Source organism: Triticum urartu, chromosome 5 (assembly GCF_003073215.2).
Source record: "Triticum urartu cultivar G1812 chromosome 5, Tu2.1, whole genome shotgun sequence".
NCBI classification, from domain to species: Eukaryota; Viridiplantae; Streptophyta; class Magnoliopsida; order Poales; family Poaceae; genus Triticum; species Triticum urartu.
The window spans coordinates 118,990,985-119,010,944 of record NC_053026.1 but is presented as its reverse complement, the minus strand read 5'-3'; the positions used below and the strand labels follow the sequence as shown (position 1 = coordinate 119,010,944).

Here is a 19,960-nt window from a genome sequence, read left to right as displayed (position 1 = left end):
TCACACGACTTGTAATGTCACCATTATGTCCTGAGCATGCGTCGGAATACGCTGCCGGCTGCACCATGGAAGTTTTGCATTGGAAGAGGATCATGACGGGGAAGAGCGCTTGTGAGTTGTGAGTGTAACCCCTCGTGTCGTGTGTGTGTGCGCGCGCGCGTCTACCTCATGTCGTGTGTGTGCGCGTTTATATACAGCACAACATTAGCACAAGATCATGTGGTTGCACTGGGGATTTGTCAGCCAGATGCTCTAGTATGGTGTATGAACATCTGAGTTTATAATATGGTAAAAAGGATTATCACGTGGCTGCATTGGGACTTGTCAGTCCGGTGCTGCCTCTCTAATATGTGTATGTATGAGCATGTGTGTTTGTGTTGTGTTAAAAAAAGTGTAGCCTCTCTATCATGTCTTGTGTGGCCGTATGCATGGCTAATCGAACGCATTTAACGTTGATCGGTTGGGCATATCGATCTAGTTAGAGGTGACCACCTAGATTGCCACGTTAAGGATGACAGGCCGGGAGCATGGCCCCGGGCAGTACGAGTTTAGATCAAACACTTTTCAATAAACACAAGTGGTCATCCATCCTGAACACGTTTGATCAACATGCTTCGCATTCAGTTCCAAAAGAAATGGGACCGTCTATTTCGTTTTTTCTTTGCTTAGGTTTTGTTTCCCTGACGACATCGATGGGGTGGTGGCAGCGATGGAGTGTTCAAGTAAAGTCTCTCCCATCTTTTCCTACCTCGACGATGTTGGATCCGGCGTCAACGAAGGGCTTGTGAGACTTCGTGCCGTCAAGTTTGTTGGCTTTCTTCGGATCTTGGCGGTCGGTGTGTCTATCAAGAAGGGCAATTGGTTTGTTGTTGATGTGGCGACTTTGACATATTCTTCTATGTTGTATTGCGACATGGTCTAATTTTTCAACTCTTTGGACTAGTGGCGATGGATTGCAAACGTGTACTGTGTGGGATGATGCTTCAACGAATGTTTCTTCGACGACTTTTAAATCTCATTTCAAACCGCGAGTGGCTATTGCCGTCTTTAAAGCCGGGTATGGCGAGGAGGTTTGCATGTGTCATTTTTTTTTATTATTGGTTCAATGCAGTTTTCAATCTCTGTTGAACGGCGATCGATCGGAGAAAGAAAAAGGCTAGTATAATTTCAATGTAATTTTATATTTTGTTGATCGTTATGTGCCTAGCTCATTTTTTCATCGTACTGTCTGGTTTTTTTATGTCTTCACGTCTACTCCCTCCGTTTCTAAACATAAGTCTTCATAGAGATTTTAATACAAACTGCATGCAGATGTATATAAACATATTTTAGAGTGTAGGTTCACTTATTTTGCTTCGTATATAGTCCCTTATTGGAATCTCTGAAAAAACTTATATTTAGGAACGGAGGGAGTAAATATCATTCTTCACATTTGAATCAAGGCTTGAAAATCATAGATTCAATTTACGGACGAAAAAAAAAGAACATGGACAACGTAATGTAGCGTTGCTTCGAGAGAAAACAAGGACATAAGCCTTCCAGTAGTTTCAGAGGATAGATCTCTACAGGTTAAATGTTGATTTCCAATGGCAAGTTCATTCTGGAATTAAGTAAGTTCATGTGCGCTACTAATAAATGAGTTAGATGAGATTGTTCTAGGCCTCAACCAAGCTGGCTCAGCATTTCTGTAGCTCATCAAAAGAGACGCCGTAATGTAGGACTCCGTCATTCATGACAACAGTGTTTGATTGATGGATTACATGCACAATCAGGCTCAAACACTATTACTAGAGGAATGTCGGTGTTGAATGCCAAGAGGACAAAGCTTGAATGCTAGCTGTAGCCACATACATCAGATTAGGACGGCCGTGGTATTAACAGCACAGCCAGGAAACAAAATGATGATTAACAAATTAACCAGAAAAAAAGAAGTTTTAAAATCACATCTTAGCTAGCAACAGCTAAGAGCATCTCCAAATGCTGCCCCAAAACATTGGTGTCCTAAAAATGATTTTAGGGGAGAGAAATGGTTTTAGGACATCAGAAAAAAAAATGTTGCTTTCCCCTGGTGCCCCAAAAATTGAAACATGAACTAAGAAGTAAGAATGGCTGTGGAGCCTAACACTTCAAAAACTGCAATATCACTTTTCCTTTAGAACGTTGGTGTCGGGTAGATGTCGGCAAAAGATTAGAAAAGTCGGTAACTCGTGATAGTGATAGATACTTTCCTTTTCTGGTTTCTTGTTGATTTGTCGCTCGCGGCAACTTGAGAAATTTTCAACTGGAAAGTGATATGGAACTCCAGTAGGTTTCAGCATTCAGAAGGAAAGTCGTGGCTAGCAATTCGGTTAACGGAGTTTGGATTCACCGACAGAGAACATGGATTTCTTGTTGTTATTTTTCTTTCCATTTGAAAATCAAAGTAAATTTATGAGGAAGCTGATCCACATATTCGTATGGCCACAAATTCATAGTGAGGATATAGATGCCTGGTTTCAATCACATCTGAAAAGCTAACTAACCTGAGAACAACATGTGGCAAGCTACCAATGTCGGCCAAGTAGGATGGGACCTCTAAGGCAAAGCAGCAGCAACAGATTGACCGAGTTTCGGAGCATGTTAGTCAGGGAGGCGGTTACCTGTAGCTGTAGGGTTAGCATAGGTTGCTGTCATACTCTTCATCAGAATGTCAACAGCAGCACGGTGTGTGTTTCTACTGGGTGCCAGGTGCTGCTCAGAGCATGCAATGACGCTTGAGAAAGTTTCAACTTAAGGTTGAGTTCTTAACAGCACCACTAGGGTGGAGCTTTCCCCCTCGCCTAGAAATTGATCAGGGCGGGCTGCCACAGGCGACCGACCGCCGCCCAGTCAGAAAAATGTGGTTTCATGTCATCTTCTTCTTTCGTGTGATAGGGAGTCCTGAAACTCGTCATCAAGTGTGACCGAAAGGAAGGAGCCTGATCAATGGCCTCTTGATGCAAAAGCAGAATAATAGTACCCCACGAAAGAAAAGAAAAAGGATTTCGCTACAAACGAATGTCAGTTTTGTGACCATAGCAAATTGAATGTTTTTAATGACAAGTTAGATTGTCGCGAGGATGGCAATTTTCTCTAGTAACCGTGACAAATCCATGCCATGTTCAGTTTTACTGACAGGATTTTCTACGTTTGCTAAAGAAAATCCTAAATAATAAGTGTCACACATCAGGTGCGTGGCAATCCGGCCCCAACGTTTTTCGATGGCAATTCCAGTCACCAAGGATGGCAAATTCCAACGACACACAGCAAGTTTCTGTCAAAAATAAACTACTAAAGCACGAAAGTTGCTATCCTCGCATCATTAAACTTGCCATTAAAAACGTTTGGAATTGCCATGTGCTCATACCTGACATGTGACACTTATCAGGGTCCAAGAAAATTGCCATCCTCGCAACAACTTGATTTGCCATAAAAACGTACGATTTGCCATGGTTAAAAAACTGATGTCAGATTCTTTTAACATTTCTTAAGAAAAAACAGAGTAATTGTAACCCTATCGATTAACACCTAGCCGTAACCAGCCTGCAGAAATGCAGTAACTGGTAAACATTGCAACAGGATACTCTGTAAATTGGCACTGGAGCAGCTCATCTTTTAGAGGATTTAAAACCAGTGAACATGCCAGAAAAGAAGGTAATGAACAAAAAAAATGCTTCGCAAATTTTGTTTCATCAAGCGCTAAACAAGTACATGTAGCCCAAAATCAGAAGCGAGTGTCATCTACACCACACAGTCTAGAGTTCCAATACCATAAACTGAATGCGATTGATACATTTCTGTCACGCGGCCAAGGCACCATCACCAGCAAAGAGCACACACACTATGACGACAGACTAAATCGCCAGAGGCAGCAAGAAGTACAAAAATAACCCGATTTCATTGGCTGCGCATACCCTATGATGATCATGTTTCTTTCATAACAGACTGCTTGCTTCTCCGCTGGTGCACGTCCCAGTTAAATATCCGAGCAATTGTAACCTGACAAATAATTGAGTTTAGCAATACTGAGCGTGAGATGATGGTGAGTAGTCAAACTAATCATGGCCATTTTACCTGAGTTATCGTTTGCTGGTCCCGTAAGAAATGAAGATCGCCAACAAGGACTTCTAAACTGGCCCTCGCATTTTCCAAGTTACTTTTCAAGAGCTCATTGGCCTGCAAAACTCCCAGAGATGAAGGGGGAAACTAAAAATCGAAGGACAGCAATATGACAATGCTTAAAACTATACCTCGTCACAGGAGTATTCCAGCATCACATTTGCACCCAACCATAGGCACACTGAGTCAGAGTCCTCGATTTTAGCACGCGAATAGATTCCCTCAGATAATTCAAAATCAGCTATGAGTGCCTGCATTAAATATATGAAAGACACAGATAGTTAACTACTTAACTTTCACTTGAATGATTCCATTCAGAACAAGCGTTCAGCATGGTTACAGTTTCAAGACATTATCAAGTTTGAACTGTTTCATTTTCAAAAGATGAGTTTAACAGATGTTAGCAACTAGCAAATGAATAAAGAAAATGGACTAAAAAAGTATAATATGATCTGTATTCCCCATTTTAGAGATAACTGAAACAAGTAAAAATGAATAATAACCTGTCATATTAAACTAAGGTAATGAAGTGTTAGCAGCAAACTGTTAAGAAACATGCAAAAGGTCAAACTTGACATTTTACAGGTTAAGTGATAAAGTAATGTAACTACAACCTTCAGCAGTAAAATCATGCTTCATGGTATTCAAAGTAAGAAATATACATTAATTTAAATCATTAGGCTGAGCAAAAGGGGAAAATTCAATGCACAGAAATAGAAAAAGTAAACTGAAAAAGGAGCGGAGTTAAGGAAATTATACAAACCTCACCCAAAGCTTTTTTAGCTTTCAATGTCGCAACAATATCCAAGCATTTTTGTATATCAGGAATTTTCGCCTGTAATAAGAAGAGCTGGCTAAGTTTATAAAGTATATGCTAAAACTAGCATGTATCAATGATAACTGCTAATAGAAGTTAGCATGGTGCTAAGTTAGGTAAATGATCAAGAGTTGACTCCATGTAAGCTTTGACATTTTTACAGTACTAATTCTCAATCTTTTATCAGTATTAACTAGAGAACAATTGTGCTGTGGAACACACAAATTATAATTCAAAAGCACAAAAAACATCGTCAAAGAAGTAAATATAAGCAATTAAGCAAACTTCCACTCAAAAGTCATATTTGATCTTAATAAATCTAAGAAGAAAAAGTATGAGCACCTGAAGTTCTCTTTGTTGTGCTAAAAGTTTCATCTCCACCATTTTGTACTGCTGCAGCCTAAAAAAATTAAGAGACGGGTTACATTTCTCTAAAGCAGAACCAAGTATCAAAAAATAACCAGGTAAAAAGTGTAATGTACACATGTAGGGACAAACAACATTTTTGCTGAAACTTGCTGGAGAAATAATATTAAACTGCTCTTATTCAGATAAATATCGAACTGTGATGCACAAAATCAGTTGCAGCTGCCTACCAACTAGAAGTGAACGCTGAAGGCAAGAATGTACATACTTTTCATAGTTTTCAAAAGAAATACTAGAGACCATATAATATAAACCACAAAGGAACAACAAAATCAGTCATTATGGAATGGCAGGTTCAAATATAATGGAGGGAACATCGACTTTATTTGCAGGAACTGTCAACCCAGATGAATGTTGGAATATTCAGTATATGTGTGTGTGGCTTACAACATTTATTTTACTGCTATTTTATCTCCTGGAAAGTGTAGATGTGGAATTGAAAGTATCATATACATGTACGGTGTACATGGAAACTTGGACAGAAATTAGTCCAAGGAAGCCGGTACATCATGCTGGAAGTATAGTACATGTGTACTGGAAATTAAACTTTGTTTATATAGCCCGGGCACCGCATGATAGGAATGACCAGGTTGTCCATAATTTGGCTATATGGATTGTTTAAAAGCCTGCAGATTTGAATTGGAATTTATTCAAATCCGGCGCATGACTCACACATGCGTGATGAGACCTTATTACAGATTAAGTTGAGACTCCTATTTGATTACTAATGATCGTGGTTGGTTGTGCTAATCTGGAGTCTTTGTTTAAACAGATTGATTATCTGGAAACTTATCTGTATATGGTTTAAACTAAACCGGAATAACGTTATATATATATTGGTCTCTAAACTCTGGCCTCAGTACCATTGTGAGCGGCACCATGGATTAGGGTGAGGAACAGAGGGTAGGCCGTAAATTCAACAACGAATTTGGTCGAATATGCAAGATATCATAATAAGCAGTTCATTCGACATGTGAATGAACCGTATCCCATGATTGAGTTGACAATAAGCCTCTCTCGCGTGGCCTGCACAGCTTATGGCAGAGTTTGCCTCTTCCGGGCACAATGAATTAGGAGTTCGACACGGTGTATAGTTTGGACTAATAATCTACGATGCTCATCCACAAGTAGGCAATAGAGACTGAAAACTTGCAGAGATCCAATCCAAGCAGGGGCCACATAAGCACAGCACCAGTCGCAAAACCCTACTCCAACGACCACTGCAATCTGTGAGCTAGTCTGGCAACCAAACAAGTGGTGGAAGCAGCACCGACCCCTACAAGGATCTAACATGTAGAGGAGCTTTGCTGAGATAGATCAAAAGTACTCATACTGGATGTAATAAGATCTTATATTATGGGACGGATGGAGTACATGGTGATGGTAAGGACGCGAATCGTCCCACGTTTGAGACGATTTCCTGATCAAGAGCGAGCCGATGGCCACCCACCCAGCTCCCGAATTTACCAAACAGATGGAGGGCACATCGCGAGAAGCAGCCAAAAGGATCTAGCTTCCCTCCCAGTTGCAGCGGCAGCCGGACCAGGGACCCGGAACACCGCGAGAACGCCAAAGCCGACGTATCCTTCGAGATGAACACGGGGAGAGAAAGGTAGGGTGTAGGGGAGGGGAGCGGGGCGGAGCAGCGATTACCTTTCTTGGAGGAAGGCGAGGGCGGAGTTGACCTCGAGCCCGGCCTGCCGGAGGTAGGTCTCGACATCCTCGACGAAGGACGCCGCCGGGATTCCCCGCCGCTCCGCCACTCCCTGCGGCGTAGATACCGCCACCGCCGACGAGGAGGTGGCCGCCGCCATGAGAGAGAGAGAGAGAGAGAGGAGGAGGAGGAGAAGAATGTGCCCAAGCCAGGCCCAAGTGAGGAGAAGCTGGGCAACTGTTAGGTGGGGTCCACCTCGCTCTCGGCAAAGAAATTTTGGGTTTACGGACCGGCCTGGTTGGTTGCCCCCGGCCCAATTAGGACGACATGAGAATAATTCATTTTTTGCAGGGGCATGAGAATAATTATAATTAGCGGTTCTAAAAAATGAGAATGATTAGAGATCTTCCGTTGTCAGAACACCTAATGGCATCAAAAGACCCGAGCTCTAAGCAATGGATATTCGGCATGATGGATATTCTACCTCATGCGAGCTTCATCAAGCTTGTTGTTACCTATGGCCTATGGGCTATCTCGAAGGCGAGGAAAAAAGTTATTCATAAAGGAATTTTTCAAAGTCCACTCTCGGCGAACCTGTTCGGGGTAGGTACATTTCTGAGCTTGAATGCATCACAAAGGCTATTACTGTTGTCGTCCAACCAACGGTTGAACGTGCTCGTCGCTCTCGAGAGTGGAAGCCTCCATTGGTAGGCCACGTGAAGATCAATATCGATGGTGGAGTGTCCCGCAATGGGAATTCTAGGGAAGCGGGTGTAGCATGTCGTGACCAGGATATGCAATATCCAGGGTCATGTTCGATTGTATTTCCAGAGGTTACAGGCCCAACTTCTCTTGCCTTAGCTTGCCGATAAGCACAAGCTCTTGCAGAAGATCTTTCACTTTCCAAGGTTGTTATAGCATTTTACTGCAAAACTATCATGTATAACATCAGAACTTTGTAGGTCTCTTTGTCTCCATCATTAAGGAGGTAATAGATAAAAAAAGAAAACACTAGTAGCTGGTTCTTTTGTTTTGTGGGCGAAAGTCAAACACAGAGGCTTGTAACCTAGAGTTTTCTCATTCGCTTGATCTGAGTCACCACATGTAGCTTGGCACTCTCATGATCCATTATGTATCCGTACAAACATCTGTTATGATCAATGTAATCTTAGCAACCCCCTAAAAAAGGTAATCATCCAGCACTCCAGTGAAGAACTCTCTCAAAAAATAATTGGGCCAATTAAGAACAAGGTACGTACAAGCAAATGCCATAGCTCTTCATGGAAACCACCTCCAGCCGATCTTGCTAAATTCAACGTTAATGGAGACGTCTCACGTGTTGAGCAGTCAGCTAAATCCAACGTTGAGGGAGGCGTCTCATATGTTGAGTTGTTGTTGGTGTTTGTCATAATCGGGATTGACATATTTTTGGAAGCTTCTTCCATTGTTATTTCGAGAAACTGATCTTGCCACCTTAGAGGTGTTTGGTGATAAACCACAAGTATAGGGGATCGCAACAGTTTTCGAGGGTAGAGTATTCAACCCAAATTTATTGATTCGACACAAGGGGAGCCAAAGAATATTCTCAAGTATTAGCAGCTGAGTTGTCAATTCAACCACACCTGGAACCTTAATATCTGCAGCAAAGCGTTTAGTAGCAAAGTAATATGATAGTGGTGATAACAGTAGCAAAAGGTAACAATAGTAAAAGTAATGTTTTTGGTATTTTGTAGTGATGATAACAATAGCAACGGAAAAGTAAATAAGCGGAGAACAATATATGAAAAGCTCGTAGGCAATGGATCGGTGATAGAGAATTATGTCGGATGCGGTTCATCATGTAACAGTCATAACCTAGGGTGACACAGAACTAGCTCCAGTTCATTAATACAATGTAGGCATGTATTTCGAATATAGTCATACGTGCTTATGGAAAAGAACTTGCATGATATCTTTTGTCCTACCCTCCCATGGCAGCGGGGTCCTTACGAAAACTAAGGGATATTAAGGCCTCCTTTTACTAGAGAACCGGAACAAAGCATTAACACATAGTGAATACATGAACTCCTCAAACTACGGTCATCACCGATAAGTATCCCGATTATTGTCACTTCAGGGTTAACGGATCATAACACATAATAGGTGACTATAGACTTCCAAGATAGGATCAAGAACACTCATATATTGATGAAAACATAATAGGTTCAGATCTGAAATCATGGCACTCGGGCCCTAGTGACAAGCATTAAGCATAGCAAAGTCATAGCAATATCAATCTCAGAACATAGTGGACACCAGGGATCAAACCCTAACAAAACTAACTCGATTACATGATATATCTCATCCAACCCATCACCGTCCAGCAAGCCTACGATGGAATTACTCACGCACGGCGGTGAGCATCATGAAATTGGTGATGGAGGATGGTTGATGATGACGATGGCGACAAATTCCCCTCTCCGGAGCCCCGAACGGACTTCAGGTCAGCCCTCCCGAGAGGTTTTAGGGCTTGGCGGCGGCTCCGTATCGTAAAACGCATTGATTTCTTCTCTCTGATTTTTTTTCTCCCCAAAACTCAATATATGGAGGTGGAGTTGGAGTCGGAGAGACAACAGGGGGCCCACGAGGTAGGGGGCGCGCCCCCCACCCTCGTGGCAAGGTGGTGGGCCCCCTGGCCTTCATCTTTTGCAGGTATTTTTCTTATTTTCTGAACAGTGGCTCTGTGAAGTTTCAGGTCATTCCGAGAACGTTTGCTCCTGCACATAAATAACATCATGGTAATTCTGCTGAAAACAGCGTCAGTCCGGGTTAGTTCCATTCAAATCATGCAAGTTAGAGTCCAAAACAAGGGCAAAAGTATTTGAAAAAGTAGATACGTTGAAGACGTATCAACTCCCCCAAGCTTAAACCTTTGCTTGTCCTCAAGCAATTCAGTTGATAAACTGAAAGTGATAAAGAAAAACTTTTACAAACTCAATCATTATATGATATAATAAGATGGTATCTCGCTAGCCCTTTCTGAGACCGCAAAACATAAATGCAGAGCACCTTTAAATACCAAGGACTGACTAGACATTGTAATTCATGGTAAAAGAGATCCAGTCAAGTCATACTCAATGTAAAAAAACAGTAATGAATGCAAATGACAGCGGTGCTCTCCAACTGGTGCTTTTTAATAAGAGGAGGATGACTCAACATAAAAGTAAATAGATAGGCCCTTCGTAGAGGGAAGCAGGGATTTGTAGAGGTGCCAGAGCTCGGTTTTGAAACAGAGGTGAATAATATTTTGAGCGGTATACTTTCATTGTCAACATAACAACCAAGAGATGGCGATATCTTCCATGCTACACACATTATAGGCGGTTCCCAAACAGAATGGTAAAGTTTATACTCCCTCTTCCACCAATAAGTATCAATCCATGGCTTGCTCGAAACAACGAGTGCCTCCAACTAACAAGAGTCCCAGGGGGAGTTTTGTTTGCAATTATTTTGATTTAGTTTGCATAAAGCATGGGACTGGGAATCCCGGTGACCAGCCATTTATCTAGTGAGTGAGGAGCGGAGTCCACTCCTCTTGAGAATAACCCGCCTAACATGGAAGATACAGACAGCCCTAGTTGATACATGAGCTATTCGAGTATACAAAACATGATATTTATTTGAAGGTTTAGAGTTTGGCACATACAAATTTACTTGGAACGGCAGGTAGATACCGTATATAGGTAGGTATAGTGGACTCATGTGGAATAACTTTGGGGTTTAAGGGATTGGATGCACAAGCAGTATTCCCTCTTAGTACAGGTGAAGGCTAGCAAAAGACTGGGAAGCGGCCAGCTAGAGAGCGGCAACAGTCATGAACATGCGTTAAAATTAATCAACACCAAATGCAAGCATGACTAGGATATAATCCACCATGAACATAAATATCGTGAAGGCTATGTTGATTTTGTTTCAACTACATGCGTGAACATGTGCCAAGTCAAGTCACTTAAATCATTCAAAGGAGGATACCACCCTATCATACCACATCATAACCATTTCAATAGCATGTTGGCACGCAAGGTAAACCATTATAACTCATAGCTAATCAAGCATGGCACAAGAAACTATGATCTCTAATTGTCATTGCAAACATGTTTATTCATAATAGGCTGAATCAGGAACGATGAACTAATCATATTTACAAAAACAAAAGAGGTCGAGTTCATACCAGTTTTTCTCATCTCAGCCAGTCCATCATATAACATCATAACCGCCTTTCACTTGCACGACCGAACGATGTGAATAATAATAATAGTGCACGTGCATTGGACTAAGCTGGAATCTGCAGGCATTCAATAAACGGGAGAAGACAAGGCAATATGGGCTCTTTTTGTCAGATCAACAATAATGCATATAAGAGCCACTTCAACAGTTTAATTGTGGTCTTCTCCTATCGACCCCCAAAGAAAAGAAAAGAAATAAAACTATTTACACGGGAAAGCTCCCAACAAGCAAAAGAAGAACATGAAATATTTTGGGGTTTTCTTTTTAATTACTACTACAAGCATAGAAAGTAAATTAATTAAAAGCTACAACTAATTTTTTTGGTTTTTCTTAAGGTTTGTTAAACACACAAGAAGAAAACATAAAAAGGAAAGTAAACGAGCATGGACGATACAATGAAAAAGTATGAGCACCGACATCTAGCAATGAGTATGTGAACATAAATGTAATGTCGGTGGGAAATACGTACTCCCCCAAGATTAGGCTTTTGGCCTAAGTTGGTCTATGGCCACGGCTGGCCTGGCGGATACCCATAATAATAGTTGGGGTCGTACTGAGATGAAGAAGAGGAAGACTCAGCTTGCCACTGGCTGACAATCATCTCCGGATCCCACTGGTAATTAGACTGTCGTGAAGGATCAATTTGTGGTTCCGGCTCTGGCTCCTCAGCTGGTGCAGGGTTCCGGTAGGCATGAATAGCCTTCAACGGAACAAGGTACGTGCCTACAGGTAAATCAAACAAAGAAGGAGCAGGCAGGGTAATAGTCTCAGGATGATGTTTATTAAAGAACAATTGATATTTAAGCTCTCCTTCCTTATTCTTAACAATAAAATCATGTGTCATCATACTTTTATAATCTAGATAAACACGAGGCAACACTTTTTCTTCCTTCTCAGCATGCCTAATAGGTATGTTAAAGTGTGCAGCTAGGCGTGAGGCATAGATGCCTCCAAAGATGGGGCCCTTGGTACGGTTTAGGCTTAACTGTTTAGCAATAATGCCGCCCATACTAAAAGTGTTATCACTGTATAAACCTTGGAGCAAAATAATAATATCAGGGATACTAAGGTTTCCACAGTTTCCGCGACCAATTAAGCAACGACTAGAAAATAATGCAAAGTAGCGTAAAACAGGAAAATGTATGCTAGTGATTCGTGCATCGGAAACCTTCCTTGTTTCCCCTACAGTGATAGTATCAATAAACCCCTCCACATCATCACGATGTGGTTTTTCTGTCTTTCCCTCAAAAGGGACTAAACAAATCCGACAAAAATCATAAAGTGACATCTCCTTATGCTCATCATATAAATGAAACTCCACCATAGGTGGTGAGTTCCTAGAATAAAAATGAAAGTTTTGCATAAAGGTATTTGTGAGTAAGAGATACTGATCGCATTGGTCGTGGAGGAAAGCGGTGAGGCCTGCATTATGAGCCAATTCATGAAAATCTTCATAAATCCCGGCTGCTCTCAAGAAATCTTCGAAAGGCCATTCACACGCCCGAACCTCCGCGGTGCGAGGCAGATTATACTTAGGCTTTGGTGCCTTTTCCTTCGAGCTTTGGCTCGATGAGCCCCTCAAAAGTCTCCTCATCATTTTCTGAAAAATCCTGAAATTTTTAGTAACTTCAAAATAAAAGTAAATCAAACTCAATAATATTGATAGCAACTACTCCTACAAGTGCCTAGGGCCTATATCATGCATCAAAACTACTTTTGACCATATAAATTTGACATGCAAGCTCAAGAACAGGGTCACCTAAGAAACACAAATTTGCAATGAATAAAGCACTAAAACAAAAACTAATTGGACCAATGGAGGAGTCACATACTAAGGAACAATCTCCCCAAGCAGTTTTGTGAGAGGTGCTTTGAGCAAGGAGATCGAAAATGGCAGCAAAACGAGCTTGGACTCGGGTTTGAGCTGGATATTCGTGTTTTTGGGAGGAAGATGAAGTGTGTGGGTGCAGGAATAAATGGAGGAGGGCCACCGTGGGCCCATGAGGCAGGGGGCGCGTCCTAGAGGGGTGGGCGCGCCCTCCACCCTCGTGGGCAGGTGGTTGACCCCCCTGGTGTGTTCTCTGTTCCATAAATCCTCAAATATTATAGAAAAAATCATATTTAAATTTCAGGGCATTTTGGAGAACTTTTATTTTCGAGGTATTTTTATATTGCACGGATAATCAGATAACAGACAGAAAAAAAATTATTTTTATTTTATTTAATATAAATAACAGAAAGTAAAAGTGGGGTGCAGAAGGTTGTGCCTTCTAGTTTCATCCATCTCATGATCATCAAAAGGAATCCACTAACAAGGTTGATCAAGTCTTGTTAACGAACTCATTCCGAATAACATGGAACCAGAGAAATTTCGAATAACACTATGTTACCTCAACGGGGATATGCACATCCCCAATAGTAAGAATATCATATTTCTTCTTGACAGTAGGAAGAGGAAATTCAAAACCTCCAAATATAATCGATGGAATTTTTCCAATAGAGTTGATACTATGAACCTGAGGTTGTTTCCTCGAAAAGTGTACCGTATGCTCATTGCCATTAATATGAAAAGTGACATTGCCTTTAGTGCAATCAATAACAGCCCCTGCAGTATTCAAAAAGGGTCTTCCAAGAATAATAGACATACTATCGTCCTCGGGAATATCAAGAATAACAAAATCCGTTAAAATAGTAACGTTTGCAACTACAACAGGCACATCCTCACAAATACCGACAGGTATAGCAGTTGATTTATCAGCCATTTGCAAAGATATTTCAGTAGGTGTCAACTTATTCAAATCAAGTCTACGATATAAAGAGAGAGAGGCATAACACTAACACCGGCTCCAAGATCACATAAAGCAGTTTTAACATAGTTTCTTTTAATGTAGCATGGTATAGTGGGTACTCCTGGATCTCCAAGTTTCTTTGGTATTCCACCCTTAAACGTATAATTAGCAAGCATGGTGTAAATTTCAGCTTCCAGCATCTTTCTTTTATTTGTAATAATATCTTTCATGTACTTAGCATAAGGATTGGTTTTAAGCATATCAGTTAATCGCATACGCAAAAAGATGGGTCTAATCATTTCAGCAAAGCGCTCAAAATCCTCATCATCCTTTTTCTTGGATGGTTTGGGGGGAAAAGGCATGGGTTTCTGAATCCAAGGCTCTCTTTCTTTACCATGTTTCCTAGCAACAAAATCTTTCTTATCATAACGTTGATTCTTTGATTGTGGGTTATCAAGATCAACAGCAGGTTCAATTTCTATGTCATTATCATTACTAGGTTGAGCATCATTATGAACATTATCATTAACATTATCACTAGTTTCACGTTCATTACCACATTGAGTTTCAGCATCAGAAATAGAAATATCATTTGGATTCTCAGGTGTTTCAACAATAGGATCACTAGAAGCATGCAAAGTCTTATCATTTTTCTTTTTCTTCTTTTTAGAAGAACTAGGTGCATCTATATTATTTCTCTGAGAATCTTGCTCAATTCTCTTAGGGTGGCCTTCAGGATACAAAGGTTCCTGAGTCATTCTACCAGTTCTAGTAGCCACTCTAACAACATAATCATTATCTTTACTACTCAATTCATTGAGCAAATCATTTTGAGCTTTAAGTACTTGTTCTACTTGAGTGGTAACCATGGAAGCATGTTTACTAATAAGTTTAAGTTCACCTTTAACATTAGCCATATAATCACCCAAGTGTTCAAGCATATTTGAATTGTATTTCAATTGTCTACCAAAATAAGCATTAAAGTCTTCTTGCTTAGCCATAAATTTATCAAACTCGTCTAAGCATGGGCTAGCAAACTTAGTAAATGGGATTACAACTTTATCATATCTATAGAGAGAATTTACCTTTACTACCTGTGTCGGGTCATCAAGACCATGAGTTTCTTCAATAGGTAAAGGATTAAGATTATATGTTTCTTCAACAGGCGGTAAATAGACCATGTACTTCTTCAATAGGAGGTAAATTCTTAACATCTTCAGCTTTAATACCTTTTTCTTTCATAGATTTCTTTGCCTCTTGCATATCTTCAGGATTGAGAAATAGAATACCCCTCTTCTTCGGAGTTGGTTTAGGAATAGGATCAGGAATTGGCTCCGGAGGTGTCCAATTATTTTCATTTGTCAACATATTATTCAATGGAATTTCAGCTTCATCCGGTGTTCTTTCCCTGAAAAGAGAACCAACACAACTATCCAGGTAATCTCTGGAGGTATCGGTTAGTCCATTATAAAAGATATCAAGTATTTCATTTTTATTAAGAGGATGATCAGGCAAAGCATTAAGTAATTGGAGAAGCCTCCCCCAATCTTGTGGGAGACTCTCTTCTTCAATTTGCACAAAATTATATATATCCCTTAAAGCAGCTTGTTTCTTATGAGCAGGGAAATATTTAGCAGAGAAGTAATAAATCATATCCTGGGGACTACGCACACAACCAGGATCAAGAGAATTAAACCATATCTTAGCATCACCCTTTAATGAGAATGGAAATATTTTAAGGATGTAAAAGTAACGAGTTCTCTCATCTTTAGTGAACAGGGTGGCTATGTCATTTAATTTAGTAAGATGTGCCACAACAGTTTCAGATTCATAACCATGAAAAGGATCAGATTCAACCAAAGTAATTATATCAGGATCAACAGAGAATTCATAATCCTTATCAGTAACAAAGATAGGTGAAGTAGCAAAAGCAGGGTCAGGTTTCATTCTAGCATTTAAAGATTGCTTACTCCATCTGGCAAATAATCTTTTGAGTTCAATTCTATTTTGGCACGCTAAAATAGCTAAGGAAGCTTCTTGATCAAAGACATAACCCTTAGGAATAACAAGTGATTCTTCATCATCACTTTCATCAGTATCATCAGATTCAATATTTTCAATCTCTCTAGCCCTAGCAAGTTGTTTATCGAGAAAATCACTAAGTGGCATAGTAGTATCAGGCATAGAGGTAGTTTCATCATAAGTATCATGCATAGCAGAAGTGGCATCATCAATAACATGCGACATATCAAAACGAATAGCAGAAGCAGGTGTAGGTGTAGGTGTCGCAAGCTTACTCAAAACAGAAGGTGAATCAAGTGCAGAGCTAGATGGCAGTTCCTTACCTCCCCTCGTAGTTGAGGGATAGATCTTGGTTTTTGGATCTCTCAAGTTCTTCATAATGATAAGCAGATATATATCCCAAGTGACTCAAAGAATATAGCTATGCTCCCCGGCAACGGCGCCAGAAAATAGTCTTGATAACCCACAATTATAGGGGATCGCAACAGTTTTCGAGGGTAGAGTATTCAACCCAAATTTATTGATTCGACACAAGGGGAGCCAAAGAATATTCTCAAGTATTAGCAGCTAAGTTGTCAATTCAACCACACCTGGAACCTTAATATCTGCAGCAAAGTGTTTAGTAGCAAAGTAATATGATAGTGGTGATAACGGTAGCAAAAGGTAACAATAGTAAAAGTAATGTTTTTGGTAATTTGTAGTGATGATAGCAATAGCAACGGAAAAGTAAATAAGCGAAGAACAATATATGGAAAGCTCGTAGGCAATGGATCAGTGATAGAGAATTATGCCCGATGCGGTTCATCATGTAACAGTCATAACCTAGGGTGACACAGAACTAGCTCCAGTTCATTGATATAATGTAGGCATGTATTCCGAATATAGTCATACGTGCTTATGGAAAAGAACTTGCATGACATCTTTTGTCCTACCCTCTTGTGGCAGCGGGGTCCTTACGGAAACTAAGGGATATTAAGGCCTCCTTTTAATAGAGAACCGGAACAAAGCATTAACACATAGTGAATACATGAACTCCTCAAACTATGGTCATCACCGGTAAGTATCCCGATTATTGTCACTTAACACATAATAGGTGACTATAGACTTGCAAGATAGGATCAAGAACACTCATATATTGATGAAAACATAATAGGTTCAGATCTGAAATCATGGCACTCAGGCCCTAGTGACAAGCATTAAGCATAGCAAAGTCATAGCAACATCAATCTCAGAACATAATGGACACTAGGGATCAAACCCCAACAAAACTAACTCGATTACATGATATATCTCATCCTGCCCATCACCGTCCAGCAAGCCTACGATAGAATTACTCACGCACGGCGGTGAGCATCATGAAATTGGTGATGGAGGATGGTTGATGATGACGATGGCGACAGATTCCCCTCTCCGGAGCCCCGAACGGACTCCAGATCAGCCCTCCGGAGAGGTTTTAGAGCTTGGCGGCGGCTCCGTATCGTAAAACACGATGATTTCTTCTCTCTAATTTTTTTCTCCCCGAAACTCAATATATGGAGGTGGAGTTGGAGTTGGAGAGGCAACAGGGAGCCCACGAGGTAGGGCGCGCGCCCCCCACCCTCGTGGCAAGGTGGTGGGCCCCCTGGCCTTCATCTTTTGCAGGTATTTTTCTTATTTTCTGAAAAGTGGCTCCGTGAAGTTTCAGGTCATTCCGAGAACGTTTGCTCCTGCACATAAATAACACCATGGTAATTCCGCTGAAAACAGCGTCAGTCCGGGTTAGTTCCATTCAAATCATGCAAGTTAGAGTCCAAAACAAGGGCAAAAGTGTTTGGAAAAGTAGATACGTTGGAGACGTATCATTTGGCGTGCCATGAGGCCCTGACACTTGTTGAAGATCTCTCGTCGGAAAGGCTTCATGTTGCATTTGACCGCAAGCATATCGTGGACAACATCCGATCCGGGCATGGAGGCTGATATAGCTAGATCATTGAGAAAATTACAAAAAAAGAAGTCATATTTTGGCAGCTACAACTTTGTGTGTCTGCAGACACGTCTGTTGTCAGCTCCCATCCACCCTTGTATGGTATTCTAATTCTTATCGTGTCAACCACAACTTGATGATGAGTTGTGTCTCTGACTGGAAGAAGGAAATAATGGATGTATCACGATACTTCCTCTCATTTCCTACCCTAACCCTAGGCGGCTAGGGCAAACTTTCCCCTCCTGACTTTATGGGCGAGCCCGTGGATTCGCATCCCCTCTGCCTGCCGCTTCAGCGGCCAGTGGTGTGGATGAGAATCCCGGTGCCTTCGCTCCAGTTAGTCGTTTAGGTTAGGGTTTTTTAGTCCTCGCGGGTGCGGCACTTGGACATATGGCGGCGCTTCTTCTTCGAGTTTGTCTTCCGGTCTTTGATCCTCCTCGAGTTCGTTTGTTAGGACATAGTTGACGGAGCTCCGACGTAGGGTTCCTGTCGTCTCCTTGGGAAGGTGAGATTAGAGTTTCTCGTCACGTGGCGAGATTTGGTGTCAGATGCTTCAGATCTATGCAAAGGTTCAACATCGATGACTATGGCTCCCGGGCGCCGGTCCTTAGGGGCATCGTGCACGAAGACTTCTCGGATGTCATCGAGAAGGCCAAGCCGGCTCTGGTAGGGGAGCAGTGACAGCGGTGTGTTGTGGCACGTTTTGGCAACAGTAGTGGCCGTTCTGCGGTACGGAATCCCGATGTAATTTTTAATTATGTTTGAGATGCTTTGTACTTTCGATGAATTTTATAATAGATTTGATCCTTTCTGTGAAAAAACCGTGACTTGATGAAATGCTCAGGTGGACGATCACCCCCCTAGACTTTTCAAAAAGAAACTTTATGGACTTTTTCTAAAATAAGAGAGGATTTTCATCCGGATGACAATTTCATTCACAAAAGGAACTCGTTTAGTTCTCACAATTGAACCCACGGCTAGATAATTTTTGTGCAATCCTAAATTTTGATGTTTGGAACTTGAGACATTTGTAGTCAAAATTGTGTGAGAACTAGCACAATATCCATGCGTTACTGGAAAGTCATAAAAGAGACAAGGAGCTACCACTAACTTTGAGACTGTCAAAATATGATGGTGTCTCAAGACTATTGAATGGTCTACAATTAAAAAGAGAGCAAAAATATAACGAGAGATCATGTTGCAGTCTCTGAAGAGTCTCGAGCGACCATGGTATGTCCTTTGCAAGATTTCTATTGAGAAATAACATTTTGGATTTTGAAACGTAGGAGAATGGGAATAAGTAAGTTGAATGCACAAGATCATGGGTTAGGTAGTAGGACAACATCTATCGCTGTGTTGAAATTGCAATTTGCTTGCCCTCTTGTGCTATGTATAACTCATGTTTTTACAAGAGTATTATTCGCACATTAGGGGAGCAGTATATTTGTTTATTTGAAATGGGTCTCACATCTTATAAAAGTAACATTTTTTTATTTATGTCTTCACATGTGGGTAGAAATGCATTTACTTATTTGTATGGCCCCAAATGTGAACTCACCAGCCACGCCAACTCAAATCTTTTAAGTAGGAAAGATTATAAGCTCAAAAAATAAACTAAACACATCATGCAACCAACCATACATATTAACCACATCCATGGTAAATGCAGAAAATTCACTTATGTTTAATACTATCATTGAAAGCTTGGATCTTAGAGAGATCGAGCTTTCTGGTAGAAAATTCACTTGGGTCAATACATTACCAAACCCGACGTTTGAGAAGCTGGACCGTGTCCTCGCTAGAGTCGAATGGGAGCAGAAGTTTCCCCTGGTGACGGTCCAAGCGTTATCACGCGCGATCTCCGACCATACCCCTTTTTGCTGGTT

The 19,960-nt window shown here is 41.0% G+C and overlaps 1 protein-coding gene across 1 annotated transcript; it reads right to left on the bottom strand.

Annotated features, from left to right (window-relative positions):
- Positions 1-3,676: 3,676 nt before the first annotated feature.
- Positions 3,677-7,261, bottom strand: LOC125508130 (probable prefoldin subunit 3). The gene is made up of 6 exons (XM_048672730.1): positions 7,034-7,261; positions 5,297-5,354; positions 4,901-4,972; positions 4,269-4,388; positions 4,093-4,194; positions 3,677-4,017 (listed from the first exon to the last, which is right to left on the bottom strand). Exons 1-6 carry the CDS (start codon positions 7,192-7,194, stop codon positions 3,943-3,945), a joined length of 588 nt encoding a protein of 195 aa, XP_048528687.1. The 5' UTR covers positions 7,195-7,261; the 3' UTR covers positions 3,677-3,942.
- Between the last annotated feature and the right edge of the window lie 12,699 nt (positions 7,262-19,960).

Excerpts from the sequence above, each read along its gene's own strand:
- LOC125508130 (XM_048672730.1), bottom strand. The coding sequence starts at position 7,194 with ATGGCGGCGGCCACCTCCTCGTCGGCGGTGGCGGTATCTACGCCGCAG. Across the intron at positions 4,973-5,296 it reads CACAACAAAGAGAACTTCAG|GCGAAAATTCCTGATATACA; the intron begins GTGCTCATACTT and ends TTCTTATTACAG. Across the intron at positions 4,018-4,092 it reads ACCAGCAAACGATAACTCAG|GTTACAATTGCTCGGATATT; the intron begins GTAAAATGGCCA and ends ATTATTTGTCAG.